The sequence below is a fragment of the Stenella coeruleoalba genome, assembly GCF_951394435.1.
Source record: "Stenella coeruleoalba genome assembly, chromosome: 1".
Lineage (NCBI taxonomy): Eukaryota > Metazoa > Chordata > Mammalia > Artiodactyla > Delphinidae > Stenella > Stenella coeruleoalba.
In genome coordinates, this window is record NC_137169.1 from 186,688,669 (window position 1) to 186,715,633 (window position 26,965).

General features: G+C 36.9%; 2 protein-coding genes and 1 pseudogene across 3 annotated transcripts; all 3 read right to left on the reverse strand.

Moving 5' to 3' along the window:
• Positions 1–941: 941 nt before the first annotated feature.
• LOC307189236 (small nuclear ribonucleoprotein-associated protein N-like) lies at positions 942–1,978 on the reverse strand (annotated as a pseudogene). The gene has a single exon. The product of its transcript is annotated as a small nuclear ribonucleoprotein-associated protein N-like (transcript).
• On the reverse strand, positions 1,898–2,255 carry LOC307178677 (SNRPN upstream reading frame protein-like; the record flags this gene model as incomplete). Its single annotated transcript, XM_079907096.1, has 1 exon — positions 1,898–2,255. The coding sequence occupies one exon, from the start codon at positions 2,253–2,255 to the stop codon at positions 1,986–1,988; it is 270 nt and encodes an 89-aa protein (XP_079763222.1). The 3' UTR covers positions 1,898–1,985.
• A 2,604-nt stretch (positions 2,256–4,859) lies between these two features.
• On the reverse strand, positions 4,860–26,797 carry BLZF1 (basic leucine zipper nuclear factor 1). The gene is made up of 7 exons (XM_079924345.1): positions 26,454–26,797; positions 25,291–25,366; positions 15,264–15,703; positions 13,703–13,902; positions 11,771–11,899; positions 9,662–9,881; positions 4,860–6,527 (listed from the first exon to the last, which is right to left on the reverse strand). Exons 2-7 carry the CDS (start codon positions 25,319–25,321, stop codon positions 6,342–6,344), a joined length of 1,206 nt encoding a protein of 401 aa, XP_079780471.1. The 5' UTR covers positions 25,322–25,366; positions 26,454–26,797; the 3' UTR covers positions 4,860–6,341.
• Positions 26,798–26,965: the final 168 nt, after the last annotated feature.

Genomic DNA, 26,965 nt, shown 5'->3' on the forward strand with positions numbered 1-26,965 from the left:
TTTTGCAGATGAGGAAACCAAAGTACAGAGGTGAGCAGTTTGCTCACAGATTCTGAGATCTGAATGATTGCAAAATCCTTTCTGTTAGTTATATTGTAAAGCTTACATACCTTGGTAGACATTTGTGGGTATATAGGAGTATACAGGAATCCAGCGTGTGGGAGAACAGTATCCTTGATATGTGTAAGAGCACTTGAGGACTGGAGGACAAAGGCAAACATACAAGTGTGATGGGGAGTGGAGAGTTGCTGTAGGAGTTCTGTTAAAGCTTCAGAAGACAAGGTACTTATCAACTGGGTATTTGTACCTTAATCACTTGACCCTAAATTAGAAAACACAGAGAGCTATTCAATCCTGTCTCAACTTCCTATAGCACTTTGAGCATACACCAGGCAATTTAGCATTTCATTATAACTAGTCTTGTGTTGTTTAAAGTTTATCCTTAATGATAAAAACCAATTTGGCATTTAAATATTCCACAATATTTTTCTTTTACAAAAAAAGCTGTTGGAATTTTCATAAGGATTGCAGTGAATCTGTAGATGGCTTTAGGTACTATTGCCATCTTAATGATATTGTCTTCTAATCCATAAATGTCTTTTCATTTAGTGCAGCAATGTTTTATAGTTTTCAATGTACAAATCTTTCACCTACTTGGTTAAATTTATTTATAGATATTTATTCTTTTGGATTCTATTGCAAATGGAATTGTTTTCTTAATTTTGTTTATGGGTTGTATACTCAAAACACAAACATAGATGATTTTTGTGCATTGATATTATACCCTGCAACTTTGTTGAATTTGTTTATTAGTGCTAAACTTTTTCAGTGATTTTTTTTTGCATTTTCTCTATATAGGATAATATCATTTTCAAATAGGGGTAGTTTTACTTCTTCCTATCCAACGGGATGCCTTTTATTTATTTATTTTTGTTGACTGATTACTCTGGCTAACATGTCTAGTATAATGTAGAGTAGTAGTAGTTAAAGTGGGCACCCTTGTCTTTTTTTTCCCCACAGTTTAATTGCTTTATGCATTTATTAGCTAATATTAATGCAGCAGAGGGGACAAAAGCTCACGAACACTCCACATATTTCACAAGACGCATTGCAGGAAACAAAGTGACTAAGAAGGATCAATAGTATCCTAGGGTCTTGCTGGACGCATTTCTGGGAGAGGTGGACCTCTTATTTCTGTTGGAGGGGGGTCTCATTCCTGGAGGGGGCATGCCTATTGGCATCCCTCAAGTAGGGGGGAGCCCAATTGGTGGGCGCATGGGTGATCGTATACCAGGTGGAAGAGCCATAATTCCTAGAGGTGGGGTTGCTCGACCAACAGGTGTGGGGGCAGTCCCCCATCCTGGTGGATATTGAGTTGAGGCTCCAGCAATGCTGGCAGTAGCAGCAACTGCAGCAGCTGCTACAGTGCCTCTTCCCTGTGGGATCATTACCTGTTGGGATGGCCCCCAAACCCTCGGACAGGGTCTGCTAACCCAGCAGGAGCCTGGGGAATTTGAACACCAGCTGGACCATCTCTGCCAGCTGCCCTGCCAACTCCAGGGCCTCCTGTAGCTCCAGCAAGTGGTACCCGAGCAATGCCAGTACCTTTGGGGGGTGGTCGCTCCACAGTCATGGAAACCAAGTTCTCCCCACACAGCAACACCTGACCCAAAACCCATTTTTCTTCACGCTCTGCCTGCTTCGCATTCTTTGGCTTGATCTTCCTGAACTCATCACAATCACAGAGGATCAAGTTCATATGCTTGTCAAAAGCCTTGAAGGTGCCAGTGAAGATCTGGCCATCTTGCAGGACACATCTCATCCTATAGTCAATGTGCTGCAGCATCTTGCTGCTCTTCCCCACAGTCATGATTGCTGTTCCACCAAGTCCAATACCTACAGGAAAGTTTTGGGATCCTTAAGACCTAAGGGAAGGCTGGTTTTTTTTCTCTTGGAATCAGCTACCCAGGTGTTCCAATACTGCTTTAACCACCTCTTGGCATCTCAGCTAAGAATGCCTGCCTCAGTTCCACATGGAATTCCACCGCGGGTACTTGCTGCTGCTGCTGAGACCACCTCGGGTACAGGCGACACGCCTGGTTGCGTAGCGAGGCTGTCCTTCTACGTTTGACTTGGACTTCCACCTCTGGGATGTGCTGTTCCATGGTCCATCTCAAGTGTAAGCGGTCCCTGGCCCTGCTCCATCGTGCCACTGGCCGCTTCTCAGAACAGAATGTCTCCAGTGGCCGGTCCATTCTGCCTGGGCATCCTTATTTTGTTCTTGATCTTAGGAGGAAAGCTTTTAGTCTTTTAGCATTAAGTATGATGTTAGCTGTGGGTTTTCCATAAATGCCCTTTATGAAGTTGAGGAAGTTCTATTCTTATTCCTCCCTCTATTTACTCCTTCTATTCCCATTTTTCTGAGTGCTTTTATCATGAAAGTGTGTTGGGTTGTATCAAATGCTCTCTGCGTCAAGTGAAATGATGTGGTTTTTCTTCTTTGTTCTAGTAATGTGATATATTACGTTGGTTGATAGTCTTATATTGAACCACCCTTGCATTCCTGAGACAAATACCACTTGGTGGTATATAATCCCTTTACTATGATATTGTATTTGGTTTGCTAGTATTTTGTGAGGATTTTTTTCATCTGTATTTGTAAGAGAGATTTTTCTGTAGTATTTTTTTCTTGTGTCTTTGTCTGGCTTTGGTATCAGGGTAATGCTGGCCTCAGAATGAATTAGGAAGTGTTCCCTCTGCTTTTATTTTCTAGGAAGGGACTGAGGTGGATTGGTATAAATTCTTTAAATAGTTGGTAGAATTCACTAGTGAAACTATCTGGTCCTGGACTTTTCTTTGTTGGGATGTTTTTTGTTTTTTAATATACTTTATTTTTTAGAGCAGTTTTAGGGTCACAGCAAAGTTGAGCAGAAAGTACAGAGAGTTCCCATATATCCCCTGCTCCCTCCATCCCTAAAACCTTCCCCAGTATCAACATCCCTCACCAAAGTGGTACATTTGTTGCAATCAATGAACCTACATTGACACATCATCACCCAACATCCGTAGCTCACGTTAGGATCCACTCTTGGTGTTGAGAGGTTTTTGATTACTGATTTAACCTCTTGTTATAGGCTTGTTCATATTTCCTATTTCTCGAGTCAGTTTTGGTAAATTGTGTTTCTAGGAACTTTTCCATTTCATTCAGATTATTTAATTTGTTGGTGTATAATTGTTCCTTTATTTAAATGAGGTTGGTAATAATGTCCTACTCTCATTTCTGAGTTTAGGTATTTGCATCTTCAGTTTTTCATAGTCAGTCTGGCTACAGGTTTGTCAATTCTGCGGATCTTTTCAAAGAACCAGCTTTTGATTTCCTTGATTCTCTGTTTTTCCATTTTATCTCCACCCTAACTTCAATTGTTTTCCTTCCGCTAGTTTTGGGTTGTTTGCTCTTCTTTTTCTAGTTCCTTAAGGTGTAATGTTAGGTTGTTGATATATGAACTTTTTTTTTTGTTGTTTAGCTCAGTTAACTGTTATCTTTATTATTGACACTCTTAAAGCAACAGTTGCAGAGGTGTGCCACTAGTTTGTGGTTATGAGTGTATGTATATAATTTTTAAAAGTTTTTTTATCGTGGTAAAATATATATTACCTAATTTATGATTTTGACCATTTTTTAAAATGTAAAATTCTGTGTCATTAAGTACATTCATATGTTGTGCAACCATCACCACTATCCATCTTCATAAATTTTCAACAGCCCAAACTGAAACTCTGTACCTAATAAACACAACTCTCCATTCTGCTTTCCCTTAACCCTGGGTAACCGCTATTCCACTTTGTCTCTATGAATTTGATTATTTCAGGTATGTCAAATAAGTGGAATCATCTAGTGTCTTAAAGATTCATCTGTGCTGTAGCATATCAGAATTTACTCCTTCTTAAGGCTGAATAATATTCCATTGCATGTATATACCGCATTTTATCTACTCATCCATCAAAGGACATGTGAATTGCTACTGTTTGGCTATTGTGAAGAATGCTGCTGCTATGAACATTGGTATACAAATATCCTTTTGAGTCCCTGCTTTCAATTCTTTCGGGTATCTACCTAGAGGTGTAATTGTTGGATCATGTGGCAATTGTGTGTGTAATTGTTTGAGGAACTTCCATACTGTCCTCAATAATGGCTGCACCACTTTACATTCCCACCAGCAATGCACAAGGGTTCCAGTTTCTCCACATCTTTGCCAACGCTTGTTATTTTGCTTTACTGGTAATAGCCACCCTAATGGATATGAAGTGATATCAGTTTGCATTTCCCTAATGATTAGTGATGTTGAGCATCTTTGGATGTACTTATTGGCCATTCGCATATCTTTTTGTGGAGAAATGTCTATTCCTTTGCCCATTTTTTAACTGGATTGTTTTTTGGTTGTTGAGTCGTAGCCCTTTATTTATTCTGGACATTAGACCCTTAAAAGATACATGATTGCAAATATTTTTCTCTATTTTGTAGGATGCCTTCTCATTCTGTTCATTATTTCTTTTGCTGTGCAGACGGTTTTAATTTTGATGAGGTTTATCTATTTTTTTCTTTTGTTGCCTGTGCTTCTGGTGTCATAGTCAAGAAATCATTGCCAAATCCACTGTCATGGAGCTTTTCCTCTATGTTTTATTTTTTTAAAAATCTTTATTAGAGTATAATTGCTTTACAATGGTGTGTTAGTTTCTGCTTTATAACAAAGTGAATCAGTTATACATATACATATGTTCCCATATCTCTTCCCTCTTGTGTCTCCCTCCCTCCCACCCTCCCTATCCTATGTTTTATACTAAGTAAACCTAAAGGAAAGGCTGAAGAATCAGTTGTAAATAGTATAAGCTAGATGAAGACTTGAATTGAAGCACATCATTCTGGGGGAAAGATAAATAAATATTCACACTAAAGAAGGCAGAGAAATTTATTGCCACTTGAAACTATAACTCAGATGAATCAGACCAAAACAAAACAAAACCATTAAGTTGACATTAAAACATGTTGTTATTTGATCATATTTGTCTTTTGAGGATTTCTTTACTGATAGGCACTTCTGCAACCAGTTAGGGTAATTTGGTGTAAACATTTTGTGGACATTTTTAAAGGTATACAAAAGGATGTTTGATGATAGCCGGTCCTAAGTAAATAATAATATATATGACATAAAAATTGATGAATTGCATTTTTGAGTTTGAACAATGTTCTAGAAAGATCCGTTTTTTTTTTTTTTTTTTTTTGCGGTACACGGGCCTCTCACTGCTGCGGCCTCTCCCATTGCAGAGCACAGGCTCCGGACGTGCAGGCTCAGCGGCCATGGCTCACAGGCCCAGCCGCTCCGTGGCATGTGGGATCCTCCCGGACCGGGGCACGAACCCATGTCCCCTGCATTAGCAGGCAGACTCGCAACCACTGCACCACCAGGGAAGCCCAAAGATCCTACTTTCTCTGCCATATTTCATAAGTATCAAATTGGATACTCCTGTTGTGCTGCAATTGCCAAAATGAGCTCAATAGTTAGAATGTTTCCTCTGTATATCAAATTGCATCCATTCAAAATATGGAATCCCCTGCACAAAACCAAAATGAGAACATGTTTTGCTCAAGCATTTGTTAATGTGGCTGTAAAATATTTAAAAGTTTCCTAACATATAGCATTTATTTTTAAAGTAGTCCCTTCACCCACAGTGTTTCCATAAGACTCTTTTGTAGCCCCTAAAAATCACCAAAAAGGGAAAGGACTCCTACCCCACTCCCTCCCCGACCCCTGCCAGCTACTTTTACTTTAGAGTGGAGGTCAGAAAACTTTTTCTGTAAAGGACCAGATGGTAAATATTTTAGGCTTTGCTAGTCATACAAACCCTGTTGTAGCTACTCAATTCTGCTGTTGTAGCACATGAAACCAACTACAGACAACAGTAAATGAATGGGTGTGGCTGCATATGACCCAAGGCTGTAGTCTGCCAATCCTTGCTTTAGAGTACAGAAATTAATTTGCTTATGTAAAATATATAGCAAGATTAATAAATTAGAGCCTAAAAGAAGGTACAGAATCGTTGTTTTAGTCCTTTAGGAAAACCATCCTGTAATGCCTGTATTGTCTATTTCAAATATAGCTACACAGTTTCACTTTTTTCTTACCCTGAGATATTTATTAAGAAAGGGTAATCCAGAGTCCAGTACATGAAACATCTTTGGGGATATATATTATTAAATAGAAAGTGATAATACTTCTAGCATTAAAAGAACCCCAGCCGCCAAATTATAATGACTCTGTAGTGTGCCTCCAACACACTGACTGTTAAAGGGCAGTAAGTTCTCCCTGGCAGTTACTGCAGCAATTGAAAGTTATATTTTCATATCTTGTATAGGGATGAAATCGTCCAATATTTTTCTTTGTAGCAAGTAAGGTGGTTGGTGAAGACTCAGAAAACGGATTATCAGCTGAGCTCTCTGTACAGGTGACTGGATCCAAAATGCGTAGAACCTAAGGAAAATAAGAGGTGATGTCAGATGTATGCAGGAAGGACTGTAAAAGCCCTTGGTTTTATTAATATATAAAAGTGCTATTTCATTAGTATGAAACTGCCATAAAAGATAACATCTGAATGATGCATTTGATTAGAGAACTTATGCCTTTTCTCAAAAAGCTCTAAATTTGACAATGATGTCAAGTTATTATATTACCTAGGTTACCTATTTTAAAAAATAATGAAATTACTCTTATGCATATTGATGAAAATATATGAAAACATAAAAGAAAATTAGGTTATATCAATTTTACTATAAGTGATGTTGATTTTTATCTTTAACCAAAAAGTATGCACTACCTTTCTCCCTCAGTCCTTCACTGAACTGCCTGGAACTGGGATTCTGCCTTCATTCTTCTACTGAAATGTTATTTCAAAGTTTTTGATCATTTACTTGTAAAATCAATGGTTTTCATTTCTCTTTTTCTAATTTATATGCAATATTTGATGCTAACGATCATGCTTTTGTTTCTTGGATTCATGGACACCATACTCTCTTAATTCTTCTTCTGCTCTGATTCTTCCTATTCTGTTTCCTTTACTGAGACCCACAACAGGAAGAACTCTTGGGTTGAAAAAAATTCTCCAATTAAGGGCAAGGATAACATGGCTGGCTCATAGCTCCTGTTTCTCATTTTCATATTCTTCCAACCATCATCATATGATGAACATGGGTTATTGAGCAAAGGAGGCAGGTACTGGAATTGGAAAGGAATTGGGAAAAGCAGTAGCGGAAAGAGCTTTCTCTCCTTCGATGTAAGGCTTATTCAAAAACAGCTTCAGAAATGGCTTGAGAGGTCTGTTTCCCTAGCTCTCATATTGTCCAGCAGGTTTTTTTCCTTCTAAGTTACCAATGTACCCAAAGAGCTATAGCTAATTTAAAAATGTCCTGGCATCATTTAACAGCTACCATTCTATTTTAGTACCTCTGTTTTTCTACTGGATTACTGCTTTTTCGATTTAGTTTTTGATATCCTTCTATTTTTTACGGAACTTGGTTAGATGCTACTGGACAAACAGAGATAAAGGGCTTATCTTAAAGCTGCTTATAAATTTAGAAGGGAAAATTATAACAGTACCCCAACTCTCTATATGTGTTATTACATTATGTGCCTTTAGAGGGAGGAACAAAATGCCAAAGGAATACAATTAAAGGAGACCAAGATACCAGTAGAGATACAAGGTTTCTAGATTTTAGCCTGAAAGTGATAGGGAAGGATTTTAAGCAGGGTGCCTTTCAGAGAGATCACTCTATACACAGCGGGTGGATGAGGGAAGGAGTGGGCACTAAAGCAGACATGGGAAGAACAGAGAAAGGGAGTTTACAGCAATAATCTAGCTAAGAAATGCTGACCTTGAAGCAATGTGGCTAAAAGGTCCAAGAGACACTAAGGAAGTAGGACTGTCAGTTTTGTTCAATGAGACAAGGTGGATAAAGGATTGGGAGAAGGGGATGTAAACCAAGCCTTGAGGCTACCCACCATGTATCGTGAAGTAGGAGGGTGTAGGGTTACGTAAGCCAAGGGAAGAGAGTGTTTCAAGATATCAGGAGTAGTTAATTATACCAAATGCTACTGGCAGCAACCAGGTAGGCAGCAACACCATTTCCCAACAAAAGAATAGAAAAAGAGAAACGATTTTGGATAAAGCTGATGAGTTTAGTTTCAGGGACTGATTCAGTAAATAGCTGAACACCTACTGTTGTACAAAGGATTATGCCAGACCTTGAGGAAATGCAAGACATAAGCTCCTTAAGGAACTCACAGTTTGGGAGAGAGATTTAACATGATAAAGAGCTATACTAGATATATATATATATATATATATATATATATATGTGTGTACAAAATGGAAGCCTGGAGGAAGGAACATCTAGGTTTGCCTGTGGGATTCAGGGAAGGCTGATTCTTAAAGGCAATATAGTGGTTGGGCAAGAAGAGAGATGTTGGGAGGGCAGTCTAGGCAGAGGGAAAGTATGTACAGAGGCATGAGATACAGTGGCCTATCTGTGGAATGCAAGTGGTTAACACTGCTGGGATGTGAAGTGCAGAGGGTGGACACACCTGGAAAGTGATACTAGAGAAGGGGAACTGGAATAATGATTAATGAAAGGCCTTCTCTACAATATGAAATAATTCAGATTCAGTAATGAGGGAGACTGGGAGCCCTCTGAACAGCAGTACCAAGAATGATGGGATTGGCATTTTTGAAATAACTCACTGACAGTAGAGGATGGCATGGAGGCAGGTAAAAAGCAAGGTGGGGATATTGGTGAGGAGGCTATTACTAAAGTTTAGCCTGGAGATCAGGTGTTTGAACTTGGGAGAGGGGATAAATTAGAAGGAACTGACAGGACTTGTAAAGGCAACAGGATTAGAGGGATGAAGGATATAATAATAAAAATGATAGCTACTATTTATTGAGAAATTACTGTACCTATACTGGAAACTGCTACAGGCTTTATATGTATTATTTTATGGAATCCCCAAAACTGTTGAGATCACAGTTCATGGAGAGATGTTGAAGATTTTAAAAGTGGAAAAGTTCTGGTAATGACAAGGCCTATGACTGGGATGAGGGTGAACCTGGATGGTTGTAGAACTGTGAGACCACAGTATTTGACAGGTCACCTGCATGAGCCCTCAATTCACACAGGACTGAAGGTACCAGGTCTACACTAATTGCTTCTGTGGAGTCTGGCACATTCCCATCTATATGGGGAAAAAACAAATAACATCTTAGACCAGAAGTAATCAATTATCTACTCTTGATTACTAAATTAATAGTTCTACACAGTGGTTTTCATATCAAAATGAGCTCAAGAAAAGGATTATCAATGATTCAGTAGCTAAAAAATAGGTCATCTTTAAAAACAACTACAACTACATTTTTTTCTCAAGTGTTTGAGAAAATTAAAGCTCAGAGGAGGAAATAATTTTCTACAAGATCCCTAGCTCATTAGTATGACAATCAAATTTTGATCCCATATTTCCTAACTCCCAATGCCAAGCACTTTCCATTACAACATGTCACCTTTCAATACGAGGACAGTCTTAGAGGTTCCACAGATCATGAAAGAGAAGTATTTTACCGTTTCAGCCATTTTTTCTGCTGGGGTGCTGCAGAATTCAACTGTTGATGGAAACTTTTTTTGACCATTAGTGCCAACATTTCCCAGAAGATGAGAATTTACTGCTTTTGCCAACTTGTGATTTGTTAACGCTAGTTCTGCTGTGCTGTGAGGTTGCGCGTTAGGGTAGTAAGTTTGCTCTCTTCCCCACTGCAAGGAGACCAAGAGCTCCTCCAACAACCTGCAAAGAACACACATGAGCACTCAATATTAATAAAAGGATAAAATCTAAAAATCAAGAATGATGAATAAATGAGAAACATATTTCTGAAATCATATAGTATCTTTCTCCTCTATCTTTCTCTCAGAGTTCAATAAATCAGGAAGTCTGGTAAAATAAGTCAGATTACAGAAAGCACTTATTGATTTTATGGTTATCTGGAAATCATTCAACAAACAGTACATTTTTTAGTTCTCATATTTTAGTACAGGTAATAATAGTGTACTCATACAGTATTATACAACTACAGATTTGTGCATTTATTGAGATATTCATATGGTATATGTATATGATAATTTTTTGTGTGAGTTACATTGGTTGATTTCTAAATGATAAACTAACTTATAATGCTTGGGATAAAACCTACTTGGCCACAATCTATAAACATTTTTATATACTGTTGGATTTGAATCACTAAAATTCTGTTAAGGATTTTTGCATCTGTATTCATTAGAGATATTGGCCTGTAGTTTTCTTGTAGTGCCTCTGTCTGGTTTTGGTGTCAAGATGATGCTGGCCTCATAAAATGAGTTGGAAGTTGTTCCCTTCTCTATTTTCTAGAAAAGTTTGTGTAAATTTGGTTTTATTTCCTCCTTAGATATTTGTTAGTATTCACCAATGGATCCATATAGGCCTGGGGTTTCCTTTACTAGAAAGTTTTTGACTACAAAGTAAATTGCTTTAATAGGTTAGGGCTATTCAGGTTATCTGTTCTTGGGTACTCTGGTGGTTTGGGTCTTTTAAAGAGATCGTCCATTTAAGTTGTTGAATTGATTAGCATAGTGTTGTTCATAACATCCCCTTATTATCTTTCCTATGTCTACAGAATCTGTAGTGTACCCCTCTCCTCATCCCTGATACTAGTCACTTGTATCTATTTTTTTCCTGATTATACTGCCTAGAGGTTTTGTAAACTTATCTTTTCAAAGAACCAGTGTTTGGCTTTCTATTTCATTTATTTCTGCTCTCATCCTTTTCTTCCTTCTGCTTAATTTGCTCTTTGTGTTTCTTAAGAAGGAAGCTTAGATTATTGACGAGACCTTTTTTCGTTTCTACAATAAGCATTTAAAATTATAAATTTCCCTCTAAACACTGCTTTAGTTGCCTCCCACAAAATCTGATATTTTGATATATTGTGTTTTCATTCTTCTAATTTCCCCTATGATTTTCTCTTGACCTTTACTTATTTGATTTGTAAGAAATCAACTACATAAAAGTATAAAGTACATTTAAGGAAGACTATCAATTTTGACAGTTCTGGTGCATATAGACATGAAAGTAAGCTCTAATACTGTAGAACAATCCTCAAAAAGATCTCCTTCCGGGCTTCCCTGGTGGCGCAGTGGTTGAGAGTCTGCCTGCCGATGCAGGGGACACGGGTTCGTGCCCCGGTCCGGGAGGATCCCACATGCCACGGAGTGGCTAGGCCTGTGAGCCATGGCCGCTGAGCCTGCGCGTCCAGAGCCTGTGCTCCGCAACGGGAGGGGCCACAACAGTGACAGGCCCGCGTACCGCAAAAAAAAAAAAAAAAAAAAAGATCTCCTTCCAAAGGAAAGACTGGTATGCTTTTTGGCTTCTACCAAAAACCATACAAAACTGCTATAACTATAACCAAAAATTACTTCTAAATCCAGAGATTTCTTCTATTATAGATATAACTAATTCTCTCCCCAATTAAGAATAAAAGAAGCATGTCTTCTGTTTTTTCAGTCTTTCTCCCTCCCCTGGGCATCTGTTTTAAAACATATATGCTCAATAAGTTATTAAATATAGAAATACTAAAGAACTATCTCAATAACAAAAATTGCAGGAGAAAGGAGAAGAGTTCAGAATGTAAACAAGTGCCATACTTCTGTGTAGTTATCATTTCCTGACGAAACTGTTCCCGTTCACTCAGGAGATCTTGTATAGCACTCTGTGCATCACGGTTTTGACGCTGTAAAACCGCTCTGGAGTTGGTTAACTCATCTGCCATAACCCTGGAAAAGATTAAAGTCTTACATATAAATTCTCTGACAGTGTTAAGAAGTTAATATACTACCTTTGTGACTGTCATTTTTAAAAACTTACAAAAAAGATTTAATATTGTCAAATTACTTCTCAGTTTTTAAATCTTCACTAAAAAACATTTAAAATCTTTATGAGCTTAGAACTTATTAAAGGGACTCAATTAAAATATCTGTTTACAAAATGACAAAGGAAACAGTTTTTTAACTTTCCTATATAGTGACTTTGGAACTTGTACTTTAGTCTTATTCTAGATTAATCAAGTTTTGGAAAAAAATAACATTATTTAAATGTTTTTTAAATATGGAAAATTTAAGAGAAAAAAATGAGTTATTTTTCTGCCATCAATTACTTTTTTGTCCTTAGAAAAATATTAAATATAGAAAGATTTATAAAAAAGCAAAACTAAGTCCTTCTTCCAGACCAGCATCCCCATCCTTCTTTTATAGTCAGTGATCAATAAAGTAACCAACATATTTTTCTAGAAAAAAATAATTTATGTGTATATCAACAAAAAATTATGTGTAAAAATAACTATATTCATATTATTTACAAAAAAGGGATTATTTAATATAAACTTTTCTATAGTTTGCTTTTTTTCACCTAATAATTTATCTTGGTGATTTTTTTTCATATTAGCACACATAGAGCTAACTCATTCCCTTTTTTAAAAAAAAACAGCTTAATGTTTTCTTCTGATTGGATGTACCAAAATGTATTTAACCAATTCTCTATTGATGGAAATGAAGCAAAATTTTAAAGTATTTTTATTCAGCTGAAAATCTTAAAACTAAAGTCTCAGACCATAGTAACCACTGAATTCCTTAAAATGAAAACAATTCTGACATTAAAAGATTAAATCAACTAAAATATCAATAAAGTTTGGTTTAATTATTATTGCCCTTAACGTGTTACTATCAGCATCGATCAGAATGTTAAAAAAAAGTTATTACAGTAATCTGTAAAATATATGCATGATTTGCTTCTTAAGCTGTTCAATGAGAATTAATTAATATTCATTCTAAGTCAATAAACAGTAAATAGTCAATAAACAGTAAATTCATTTCTCCAAATAGATCCTATAATAGTACAATTAGAAATAGATGTGTGTTAGATGGATAACACCCAGATCCTTTCTCCAGTAACTCAAAGTTGGAAGGAGGGGATAAATAGACAATCATAATATATAAGAGAGCTTCCCAACTACCATGGGCCTGGTGGTTCTAGGGGCCTGGGGTTCTCACCTCTACTGGAGAGTAGCCTCATCCAATAGGCTATACAGTATGTCATACAGATGTTATCATTTTCTGTTTGTGCATGGTGAGAAAAAGGTTGGGAAGCTCTATTATGTAGTAAAATGAGCTATAAGAACAGAGCACGAGAGACAAAATATGATGTACGGAGTGGCAATGATATTTGAGTTCTCCAGATAGAAGGTGGGGAAAAATAGTCTTTTAAAAAATTTACATATTTATTAATTGACTGAGTTTACAGTTTTGTTTTGATCTTAAACATTGTAGTAGGAGTGATTTCTACTATAGAAGAGTAACTCAGAATTCTGGAATGAGGGAGGTGCCTTTTGATACCACTTTTCCATTTACGGAGACTGTATGACCATCCAGAGGAGGAAGAGTCCACATCTTAAATAATACACGAGGTACTCTGACAATTTGAATCAGAAATTTTCACACTACAATCTATTTTCTTGCATTAGGGGTCAAAAGTCTGATAGAGCAAAAGCTAGGAAATGAAATACTCTTTAAAATAGAAAATACCTGCTTGCAAGGAATTTACTTCGCCACACATCACACTGTATGGACATCCGTTCTAACTGTTCGGAAAGCTGAGCTGTGTTTCGACCTAGGGCTTCGTTTTCTAAAATAAGCTGATTTTTCTCACGGGCTAGACGTTCAAAGTGATATTGAAGATCATCCCCAACAGAAGCCACCAGCAGCTTTTTTAACTCACGATTGACCTGGAGGAAATCATGACCAATACAACAAGCTCAAAGTGATGCCAGTGACTTTAATGTAGCAAAATGAACAAAAGAGAAACTGTTTCATGTAGTTTGGACCTCCATTACTGAAAGTGTGTATCAAAAAGTGATATTAAATATTTAAGTTTCATAATGTATATAACCATGTCTATATCTCTATTAATCTATAGTCCATGTGGTTATAATCTGAGCCTCTTATTATAAGAGTACAAATCATTATCATAAAAATTACAAACTGCCTCCAGTCAACACTTAAAGGCAAAAAATTAGAAAAGTGAACCAATAAATTTTGCTAAAAGATATGACTGAGTGTTTTATAAATCTTTTCCAACATTTAAAAATTGATTTCTTTGTGCCTTAGGATTTTTATTTTTAAGAATTTAAGCAAAAAAGCAATTCACATGTCTATAAGCATGTTCTTCACATTGTTATCAAAAATGCAAAAAATTAAAACATAAATGTCCAATAAAAGGTATTGGTATATGGTGCAGTCATTGAAGAACACTGTTGCTATTAATAATGATATTTTAATAGAATATCCTGTATTAACAACTAAAAGACAACTAAAAAAAGTGAGTTACAAGGCAAAAATATACTCAGTATGTATAATTATGCATTTATAGCCAGATGGTATAATATAGGTAGCACTATTTTCATTATTTTTTCTGTATTTTCTAAAATGTTTACAAATAAATATGTACTAGTTTTGTAATTTGAAATCAGTTATTTAAAAATATATTATTAAATATATTAGAAACATATTTGAATGACAACCACTAACCATGGTGTCACAAAGACTAACATCTAGCAAAAAGATGTATAATCTAACAGAGAGGCAAACTGGGGCTGGTAAGGCCATTACTAAGATGTAAAGATTAAAGAAAGTGAATCAAGCACTATAGATAATTTTCCATTTACAATGAAGACACTGATACTTATACCACCATTCTCTTTATTCTAAGTATTATCTACACATAGAAAAAAATACTTGGAATTTATGGATTCTTAAAGCAAGGATTATTAGCTAGTCTTACTTAGTCAATCTCTGGTTTGCAAGTTCATAACTGTAACCTCCTTTACAACTTGTAGGTGGTCTTGTCCGAAGTACCTCACATTGTCCAAAGTACCTCATACTTCAACCATGTTTAGAGGATAAGTTCCCAACATAAACTACTTCTATTAGAGGCACTAAAGAGAATGAGAAATTTAAGAGGAAGTTTTTTAGATAAATGACAAGTTACAATGACATTGCAAGAGGAAGTATTGTTTTCTAACATGCAGGCTCAGAAGGCCCAGGTATAAAGAGAGGTACTCATTAAACCTATTAAGGCTGTTCTTACCTCGGACTGTACTCTGAGCTGGTTTGAAAGACCTTCTTTATCCTGTAGTAACCTCCTTTCAGAGTTCTTGAGCTTTTCCAATATATTCTTTACCTCGGATAGTTCCTTTCTGGGTTCTTCAACTCCCTCTGGCTGGCCAAGGAATTCTCCTTTGTGATGTCCCAGAGACTTAACCTTTGCATTTTTGTTGGGGATATCATGGGTTATAGCGGCTTTGGGAACTAATATTCTTACAGCTTCGACTTCCACTGCTTTTTCAGCGAGAATCTTCCCTAGCTGAAGAACGCCTGGGCTCTCTGACGGAACTGCTTTCTTTCGTGGACTTGGAAGGACGTGATGCTTTATAGGTTGGATTCCAGGAGTAACTTCAATAGATTTAGATGGTTCCTCAGTTTCCATTCCATCTCCCGCTCCTCGAATTGGGGATGAAGTAAGGATGACTATAGAAGGGAAAACGAAACATAAACTACTTACTGAAAAGAAATGCCAGGAAAATGCTAAGACATGCTTTATCCTACATTCAGAATTCCTGGTACTGAAAAAAAGGGAAAACATTTAGAGTAAAAATTTTCAAAATAATCATGTGTCAACAAAAGATGAACAAAGTCTTACAGGTTCAAACTTTCCTTAAGTAAATGGTTTCTCTCTTGGTAGAAACTGCAAGAGATTTGGAATCAAGGTATTCGGCTTCAACTTCTACTTCCTAGTATAATCCTAAGTAAATAATGTAACCCTCCATGAATCTCTATTTCCTAATCTGCAAAATGGAGATAGTAACAACTATGCTACAGGGTTGTGGTACGAAACAATGTAATAAGATCAAATGCCTGGCACGTTGTAGACACTCAATAATATTAAATATAAAAATAAAATAAGCTATGTATATACGTATTTGAAAGTGTCTACCTCAAAATAGATTGACCTGTTTTTGTGAACTCTTAGCAAAGAATGCTTCACAAGTTATCCAACCAGATTCCTTAATACTCTCTCTCCTAGACCTTTGTTTCTGCTATTTCTTATTCTCTTAAATGGCTTCTTTCGACACTTACTGTGATTCTCACTTATCCCTTTAAGAAGTCAGCTTAAACTCTACTCTGCGTTAAATTTTCCCAACTGTTCTAGTCTACTCTCTGAATGCCTATGCTACTTACCATCTCAAACATTCAGTTTGAATCTTAATCATGAACCATAATTATCATTTATGGGTTTTGTTATATGCTAAATCTCACTTTCCCAATAAGTCTGATAAGCACACTACGGCCAGGCATCATGCCCTAAACAAGTGGAAGGAGCATGGTATTATAGAAATGACATGAACTCTGGGATCAGCCAGATCTGGTTTTGAGTCCCATTTCCACCACTGCTACCTGTACAATCCTGGACAAAATCCTGCAATTATCTGAGCTTCAGTTTCAGCCTCCATGAAAAGAATTTAACAATACATCTAGGGTTACCTTATGTCTTAAATGAGAAAAACAAATAAACATTTATAAAAGATTTACCATGTGCCAAACACTATTCTAAATACTTTACACATAACTCATTTATCCTTACAGTAACCCTTTGAGGTAAATATAATTAGCTCTATTTTATAGATGAAGAAAGTAAGGCACAAAGAGGTTCAAGAACTTGCCCAAAGTCATACCACACAGTAAGTAAGTAGAAGATGCAGAATGCAATTCTGGGCAGCCTGGTCCCAAAGACTGAGGCCTTAATCACTGCACACACTGCCCCTTTAAGTGTCAAAAGTGTCTTGCACAGAATTGCAGACATTCAATAAATGGTAGCTCCCATTCCTTTCCTCTGTAACTTAATACATTGCTGCACACATTTACTAATTTGCTCAATTAAAATAATCTCCCGTCTGGGACTTCCCTGGTGGCGCAGTGGTTAAGAATCTGCCTGCCAATGCAGGGGATATGGGTTTGATCCCAGGTCCGGGAAGATCCCACATGCTGCGGAGCAACTAAGCCCGTGAGCCACAACTACTGAGCCCACATGCCACAACTACTGAAGCCCACATGCCTAGAGCCCATGCTCTGCAACAAGAGAAGCCACCGCAATGAGAAGCCTGCTCACCACAACTAGAGTAAGCCCGTGTGCAGCAATGAAGACCCAATGCAGCCAAAAAAAAAAAAAAAAAAAAAACTCCCCTCATATAAGACAAACCTGGCTAGCCGTCCTTAGTTTAGATAACCTTTGGAAGGCAGCTATGCTCACCACTATACTATCATTGCTCCAGTCAAATAACAAAAATTTTGTTTCTTTTCTCCTATTTTACCTTACCTCAAATTAAGCAGTGTAAGAAGTTTCACTGAGTCATCTTTCTCCAAGAAAGGGCTAATTTCACTAATTGATTCAAGAAAATAAGTGGTTTAGAGCTTAGAAAGAATGGAGGATCTGCTAGAATGGGAAATGTTGCAACCCTGAGGAAATGGCTGAGATGATACCTAACCTACATGGAGTTCTTGAATTAGTATATTCGGTAACATCCCTATGAGCTACAAGTTAGATTCCTTGCCATTTTACAAGTCCAGCACACATCTGAGAAAATGGAGGCCAAAACCTAGGAATGGTAATAATTAGCTTTTATTCAATTTACTATGTGCCAAGGACATAGTTCTAAGTCCTTCAGATGCATCAATATCATTTAATTTTTACAAGTTTCATGGGGTAAGCACAATAGTACCCATTTTGTAGACAGAAACAGAGGCTGTGAAAGGTTAAATAGCTTGTCCAAATCATCAGTGTCAAACTGGGATTTGAGTCCGAATATGACTCCAGAGCTAAGCTGTTAATTGGTCTGGGAGGCCTTCCACACACAAAACTATTGCCTCATCAACCTTGAACTTACTGCCTCTGCTAATAGCCCTATTTGTCAGGTTGCAAAAGCCCACAGAATTTATATAACAGTTATAGTGAACTTAAAAAAATGCAGATCTGATCTGCATCAAACCCCTGAATGGCTTCCTGTCACTCAGAATAAAGACCAAGATCCTTACCATGGCCTATATGGCTCTTGGTGATCTGGCCCCCGCCTATCTCCTGGGTCTCAATTTATGCCATTCACTCCCTCAGATCCTAAGTTCCAGTGTTACTTGCTTTCTTTTAGTGTCTCAATAGGAGCAAATGCCTTCCTCTTCCTCTGCAGACATTTCTTCTTGGAATCTTCTTCCTAACTTCTTCTCCCCTACTCATCCTTCAAATCTCAGTTCAACCTTTCCAAAGGGAAGCCTTTCTCTAATCTTCCATGATTAGGCTAGGTTCTTTGTTTACACGCCCCTAGAGAAAAGACCATGCCTTTCTCTGTTTACCATTTATCAAAATGGTAAACATTTTTTTCAGTGTAATTAGTTATATACTATTCGTGCCTTCCACTAGGATATAAGTTCCATGAGGGTAGGGACTATGTGTCACTCATTTACCACTATATTCTTAGTAAAGTGCCTTGTACCCAGAACTCTCTATCTGATAAACAATAAATAAATGGAAGCAAGAGGAGGGGAAAAGGATAAGCACATATAACAATGGTGATGATAAACTTCTGAGTTTTACGGGCAACAAACATGCTGCTTGGTGCCTAATATTGGCCAGACATTGTATGAGGTAGTGGGGACCTCTATGCTTAAGAAACTTACTATCTAAACTTGAGGAGACAGGACATACATGTAAAAAGATAACATGTGTTACTGGGTAATATATAATAAGTGTGCAATAAGTGGTAGAAACATATTTCTACAGAAATTTGATTTCTACAAAAATGTTAATTGAACAATCATGGACTATTGATCAGTCTTTGGTGAATTCATTACTATCTAGCCAAATCATATATTCATATGATTTGAATATACATTTACAATGTTGTGTTAATTTCTCGTGTACAGCAAAGTGATTCAGTTATATGTATGTATACATTTTTTTCATATATTTTTCCATTATGGTTTATTACAGGATATTGAATATAGTTCCCTGTGCTATACAGTAGGTCCTTGTTGTTTATCCATTTGATATATAATAGTCTGCATCTGCTAATCCCAAACTCGCAATCCATCCCTCCCAGGTTTCTACTTTTTAATAAGCTTATTTTTCTTCTTCTTCCAAACTTAGTTATATAGATACAGAAACTACAGAGTAGAACAGATTATCATCATACACAGTCACATATCTTCTGGTTTCTATTACTATTTTTTAAAACATTACATTATTAAAAGATACTAAGAAGAAAAAATTACGTATATTCTAATCATTCTAAAATAACTTTTCATTACTTCAAATTTCTTCAATATTTTTATATACTTATACTCATAATTAACTTTATAAGCTTAATATATTTTTCTGTTTTGCTAGTCTTCATATTTTCATTTTATGACTATACTATTCCTTCAAGTTAATATAGCACTATTTAATTAATTACTATTTTATTGCTGGATGTTTAGACTCCAATTTTTTATTATAAAAATGCTTTAGTGAATATTTTTATGCCTACAGGTTTTTTTTTTCAAATTCTGAATTATTTCTTTTGAATAAATTCCCAAGAATAGAATTAATGTGCCAGGTGAAGATCTGCATTGTCAAACTGCCTCACAAAATAACTCTACTGACGTATCAGTAGATCTATTACTTATGTCTTTATTTAGTTTTATTTTTTGCATGCTCCATATCCATGAGCTAATGCAATGCTTAAAAGTAAATAAGAAAACATTCTAAAGTGTTTAGAATGGCACAGTAAGCGCTCATTAAATGTTACCTCCTATTGCTTTTATTATTATTCTTTAAAAAAATCTAATAACTTTGGATCTTGATTAAGGGGAGAAAAAGCTTAATATCATAAAATATAATTGTGCCTTTTATTCTCTTATGCTAAAGTTTTACAAAGTTATATCGTCAGACTTTAGGACTATTTTTTCATTTATCAGATTTTTGGGGACTTTTTCCTAAGTATGTAGTAATGTACTGGGAATCCTGAGTTATGTTACACAGGAGGTAGAAAGACATCTGAGGTATAATTAAGGTGTTCTATTTAACAAAACGTTTTATATTAAAATAAAATATTTTGTCATTTCTATATTAAACGTTAACTAAGACATACCCTGAGCTTTAGGACTCACTCTACTTTCAAAAAGATGAACAAAGGAATACTTCTGAAAGTGAAATAAAGGGTTTGGTACTTAGTTCACGCTGTAGCACATCAGCATGGAGAAGGAGAATTCCCACTGAACTGTTTTAAAAATAAAGGCCTATTCCCATGCTTTTAAAATATGGTTTCAAGTTTGTCTAACTCTATCTTGTGCAAATTTAATTTTGTCACTAAGACATCCTGGCATTTAAGAAGTAATGTAGAGTCATGAATTAACTACAGATTCACAATAAAAAAACACAACAAAAAGACACACTAGAGCTATGCCATTCAGGCCCACTGAAGCTGAAGAAATAAGAAGCAGGTGTGACATCTGTTAAGATTAAATACGATTTCTAGGCAAGTCGTAACATTTTTGAGTTGGAATTTTAGGTAATGGAGATTCAAGAGCAAATCACAAAATGGTTAATGCTAAATTTAAAAGGCAAAGAAACAATGGGTATTGAACAGAAATCTCTTTTCAAACAAAATTGTCATAAAATTCCAATCAAGAAATTCAATCAATTTGGTTCAAACTCAATTTACACTTCCTTTATTTAAACCGTTCTACTTACTCAAGCACTTGTGAGTCCCAAAGCTGTACCATATCTCACAGGGCAGCTCCCTCTTTGTAACAAGTGTGCTTCTAGCTACTGTGCACGGGCAAGGAGGCAAGGGGGAGTCAGGGCTTTACATTTTCTCGCCCAGTAACTCACTTTCATAATTCTATTTTTTCTGTGACCCACAGAGAAACCTTTATTACATATGCACTAGGCCCAATCCAGGGCACATTCATGAGCAATTACCTTCAGTCAAGTGGGATGACAGTGATCTATGGTACCAGCTCTGTAATTATGAGTAATGTTTATTTTAAGTAAAGCAAAACATCAATCCCTTCCCATTCTTTGAAGGGAAACAACAAAACAATTCTTCAATTACTCATCAACATTAACGTCCACCTGTGATCACTTATCAACGAATTAAAACATATCTAAGGTTTATGGCTCATTCTCACTGCCTTTCCCCCAAATTGGTGAAATGTAGCAAGAGAACAAATAATTGTTCAGTAGGGGTTGGCAAACTTTTCCCATAAAGGGTCAGATAACATTTTAGGCTTTGTGGACCATGAGGCAAAATTAAGGATACTACTGATATATAGGCATTTATATATGAAGAGAAAAAACAGAATTTTAAAGATGAAATTCAAATTATAATTATTGAGTGAAGTTTTTTTTGGGTAATATAGGTTTAATAATGAAAAGAATAGAGTTCTTTTTTACTTGGGATAACACCTGGCTTAAATGGGATTCAAAGCTCGTGTTCCCTATTATCAGACTGCCTGCAAATATTCTCAGCAGGCCCAAGAGCCATAATTTGCCAACCCTTGCTCTAGAATACTGAGGCAAAAAGAACATTATTTTATAGTCTGTAATGAAACAAACATTTCTCCTTTTTTGATAAAACTGTAAATCTATGGAGACAGATACTCAGAGTCAGCAGGATGGTATAATAAAACTAGACTAGACTCTGAGTCAAAAACTTCAGTCTCCACTGCCACACATTGTGTGACCTTGGGCAAACCATGTAACCTTACCTCCCCCCCCCATCCTACATTGCTTTCAGAATAATGCAAATAGAAGAGTGTTTCAAAATAATTTGTTTCCTTCCTAAACTGTTGAGATCTCCTCAGGGCGGGGACTGCCTCCTAATCTTGGTATCATCAGCTTAATGAAATGGTGCTTGGTGCAGAAAGGTGAGTAAGTGCTTATGGAAGTTCATCAATGTTAACATTAACACACCACCTAGAAGATTTCCTTTTAACATCCAATAACTAACTCATTTAAAAACTGCTCAATTTCTTTCCTCTACACGAAATCATTAATTACTAACTCATAATCTGACAAACTTTTCAGATCGTCTGCAGATTCAGTTATAAAACAGTAAAATTAGGGATCATCACTTGGTAATTTTAAATTAATATTCTTTTATATGTCACCAGTATCACCCAATGAAGCTTACTTACCACTAAATTAGAAAAATATGCTATAGGCAGTTGACTTAAGAGTCAGGCCCACGTTTACTGATGTGGAATCCAAACGTTCCTTTTATCACAGGCCCCGCAAATAAAAAGAGCTTCCCGGTCAAATAAGTGTGGGCAGTGCTGCATACCACATATCTCTCTTTGGAGCTGCACAGTGTACATTAGTATATTAAAGGCTCTAAAGGGTCCTGTAGTATAATCTCTCCCTTAATCCAGCATTTCTCTAATTTATCTGTCCATGGAATCCTTTTTCACCTAATAACTATTGTTCCACAGACTTAGAGTTAAAAGTTAGACTATTTTATGGAATTATAAATATTTGAACATCTCAGACCTTCCTATTTGGTCTATTTTCACTAAACTGTCTGACTTTAATCCCTTTACTTTTAATTTCAACCTTGCTTCCCCAAAAAGTTTTGGATTCAAATTCTAATTTTCTAATTGTTCCTATTTATTGCATGTTTCCCTTTCAAAAAACCTTAGCAGCAAGGACACATCCCTCTCATGATGACAGCATTGCTCAAATGTCTGCTGAGAAGTTCTGTCCCTATAAGCCAATCTTGCTTCTTTTCTGAGGCAGTTACAGGAAATGCAGGCAACTGACAAATGTCAACCATATAAGTGCACCTTTTCTCAGGCCATGTGATACAAGTAACTGTTCTTCACTAACGGCTAAAATGATATTAAACGAAGGATTAAGACTAACAGCTGAATTACCTACCTCACTGTAAAATTAAGATCAAATGAAGTAATGTATGTGAAAGTGCTTTATAACTCTAATCCTCAGTACAAACAAGTAACAACAAATAAATAATTTCACAGAGGCCTTGCAATAACTAACTTCTAATTACTAATGATAATGTATTTAGTTTTTCGCTTTTTGCCAGGTACCATGCTAACTGCTTTCATAGTAGTTATGATTTAATTGCTCTTATTTCCCATTAATCCCCAGCTTATTACTTTCATTTCAGTTTCTGGTTTGCTTATTCTAATAATATAAAAAGCCTCTGGTGACCTGAAATGCTCTTGCACTCAGCTGAATTAAATTCAATTAAATATTTATTGGCATGATCTTCGCTGTCTAAACACATTTAAACCCCCTTTAAAGAGTTTGCTTTTGGAGATCTGCTTGCTGCAAAACTGGCTTCTAGAAAATAGTTTCCCATCTCTCACTGACAGCTCCAACCTCCACAACTCACTCTACCCAAGAATAACCTGAATCAAGAGGAGCTCACTTTGGGACATGCTAAGACTGTTATCTATGTCTAAGTGAAGATAATCAGTAGACAGTAAGCTACAAGGGTCTGAATCACAAGGAAAGAGATCTGAGCTATAGATAGATTTGGAAGCCATCCTTATAATTACTAAAGCTGTGAGAGTAGAAGAGAAGGAGGGCTGAAAACATTAATATTTAAAAGATAAACCAGAAAAAGAGGAGAATTAAAAAGAAACTATAACTGGAGCAGTGGTGTCCAACAGAACTTTCTACAATTATAGAAATGTTCTATATCTGCACTTTCTAATGCAATACCCACCAGCCACGTGTGGCTATTGAGCACTTCAATGTGGCTAATGTGACTGAGAAACTGGATTTTTTTTTTTTTTTGAAACTGGATTTTTAATTTTTTTTTTTTTTTTTCGGTATGCGGGCCTCTCACTGTTGTGGCCTCTCCCGTCGCGGAGCACAGGCTCCGGACGCGCAGTCTGCTCAGGCTCAGCAGCCATGGTTCACGGGCCCAGCCGCTCCGCTGCATGTGGGATCCTCCCAGACCCGGGCACGAACCCGTGTCCCCTGCGTCGGCAGGCAGACTCTCAACCACTGCGCCACCAGGGAAGCCCTGGATTTTTAATTTTTAAAAATATTAATTTAAGCTCAAATAGCCACATGTGACTACTGCATTGGACAGTGAAGGGCCATAGAGTAGATGGAAAATAAGAGTAAAGTCATGGAAATCAAGGAAAGAAAGTATTTCAAAAAGTGGGCATGATCAATAGTATGAAATGTTACACAAAGGACAAGCAAGGCAGGACTAAAAAGTAACTACTGTAGTTAGCAAATGTTCTGAGTTGAATTGTGTCCCACCCATACCTCAGAATGTGACCTCATTTGGAAATAAAGTCATTGCAGATGTAATTAGTTAAGAATAGATCATACTGGAGTAGTGTGCACCCTAATCCAATATGATTAATGTCCTTATAAAAAGGAGAAATTTGGACACAGAGACATACATGCACAGGGAGAATGCCATGTGAACAAAAAGGCAGAGATCACTGTGATGTGTCTACAAGCCAAGGAATACTAAAAATTGCCAGCAAACCACCAGAAACTAGGCGAGAGGCCTCGAACAGATCCTTCCCTAGTGCCTGCAGAGGGAGCATGGCTCTGCCAACACCTTGATCTTGGACTACTAGACTCTAAAACCATGAGACAATAAATTTCTGTTGTTTAAGCCACCAGTTTATGATACTTTGTTACAGCAGCCCTAACAAACCAATGCAACAAGAAAAAGGTCTTTTATACCTGATAGTTGTTTGTCCATCTACCCAAATCTTTAAAACTGTACATTCTTATTATTTAAATCTTAATCTTCTAGTGGACAGAGAACATAGCTATAAAAATTTGCTTTTACACTACTGTTTAACAGTAGTAGTCATCTAATAAATACTACCAAATAATGTTACTATTCACCTGTATATCTGTAGTACTGAAATGTAAACACTGCATTAAAAAACAAACATGAAGAGATATGAAATACAAATGATTCCCAAGGGCTCTATGGGGTTTGGTTACCTGGCTCAAACAGTCCTTCGTCCTATCATCATAAATTTCATGTTTTAAAAACAATTATCAGCAAAAGAAGAACACTTACCTTTGGTTTCTAAACTTTCAAGAGTAGTCATTTTTTTCACCAATAAAAATGTACCCCAAGACTTCTACTAAAAAACCTAAAAATGTATAAAATGAAAGAATTAAAACAATACCATATAAACACATTCACTAAGTCCCTGTAATTGATATACTGTGATATTCTCCTTCTGCATTTAATAAGGCTGCATTTAGGAGGTGCCCCTTAATAGCCCCTTTTCACAAGGTGATATTGTTATGGTTCCCAAATGTCTCAAAAAATTAGGGGTGGTTTATTTTCAAATTTCTGTTTCAGTGTATACTCTAAATTACCACCAGTATATTCTAAATTATCAGATGTGTGTTCTTAAATTTAGCTCAGAAAGAGTACTATAGTTACTGTAGGGGCTTTTGTATCACTGATATGACGCCAGGAATTTAAAAGTAATTAAAGTAATTATGTTCTCAGTAGACATTATTGACACTATTTTGTTCACTATATATATCAGAGAGGAGCTTCTCTTCAGATGTTTAACAAGCGACAAAAAATTCATGATAATTTGCACTTCTTGGTAATAAAATTAAAATGGCATAGCATATGCTTTCAGAAGTGTATGCATGGCCTTACAGTATAGACTAAGATTCAGTGGAGAACGTGAGAAAGAAGGTGATACTAATGCAGTGATTATGAGTATGATGAACTGGACACTGGATGACAACTGGTTTCACCATAAAAATGATCACTCGGGTACTCGATATAACTTGGCATAGCGTCTCCCACGACTACCTTCCTCAAAAGTCACAAACCCTCCTCCTATTGTTCAGAAAACAGGTCTCCAAAGACCCTTCGAAAGAGCAGTGAGCCCTCGGAAGATGCGCAGCGAAATGTACGAGCGCAGCGAAATGTACGAGCACAGCCAATGTCGGCCGGCAAACACCAAGGGAAGGGGGTGAAGGATGGGTCTGGAGTGGGTAACAGGTATGAAGGCGGCAGGATGGAAGCGACAAGCCTGTCAACCTCTGCGGTCCCCAGAAGTAGAATCCCAAGTTCCGTGCCTGTCTGAACAAGCCTTCCTGGAACAACAGGCAACCTTGCCTTACAAAGCGATTGAACACCAAACTTCAACTCAGACCGCCGTCCCGTTCCAAAACGCCCTCTTAGTTACACAAGTCCGTTTTTGGACTTACCTCTCAGACTCTTACTCTTCCTATTGCAGGGGGTCTCACCTTACAGGTTCTTCGTCTAGATCTCACTGGGCTAACTTCTCCACACACAACTCTTGCACTCGGAAGCCAATCCGCCCAGGCCTTGGTGACATCAAGCTTCTGGTTCACAAATAATCACTTCCGATTACTCAGGGTTTCGTTTCCGGAATACTTTTCCAAAAGAAAAAAGTAAACACACTCTGTGGTGCGTTTAAACTCAAGTAACACAGAACATCTTCTGTAAGACTTCAGTAAGTGAAAACTGGATGAACCTTTATTAAAAAATAAAATGTAGACTATTTGGACCCTAGCCGCGTATTAGTTTGAACTTCCGAGTTATCTGTCGGCCAAACGGAAGTGATGATGCTGGCACGAGGTAGGCGGTGTTCCGTCGCCCCAGGCGACGGAGTGAAAGGGCGGGCCTGTCGGTTGGGTGGGCGGAGCTGCGTTTACTTTTAGCCAATAGGGACGAAGGGGCGGGCAGGGCGGCCCAC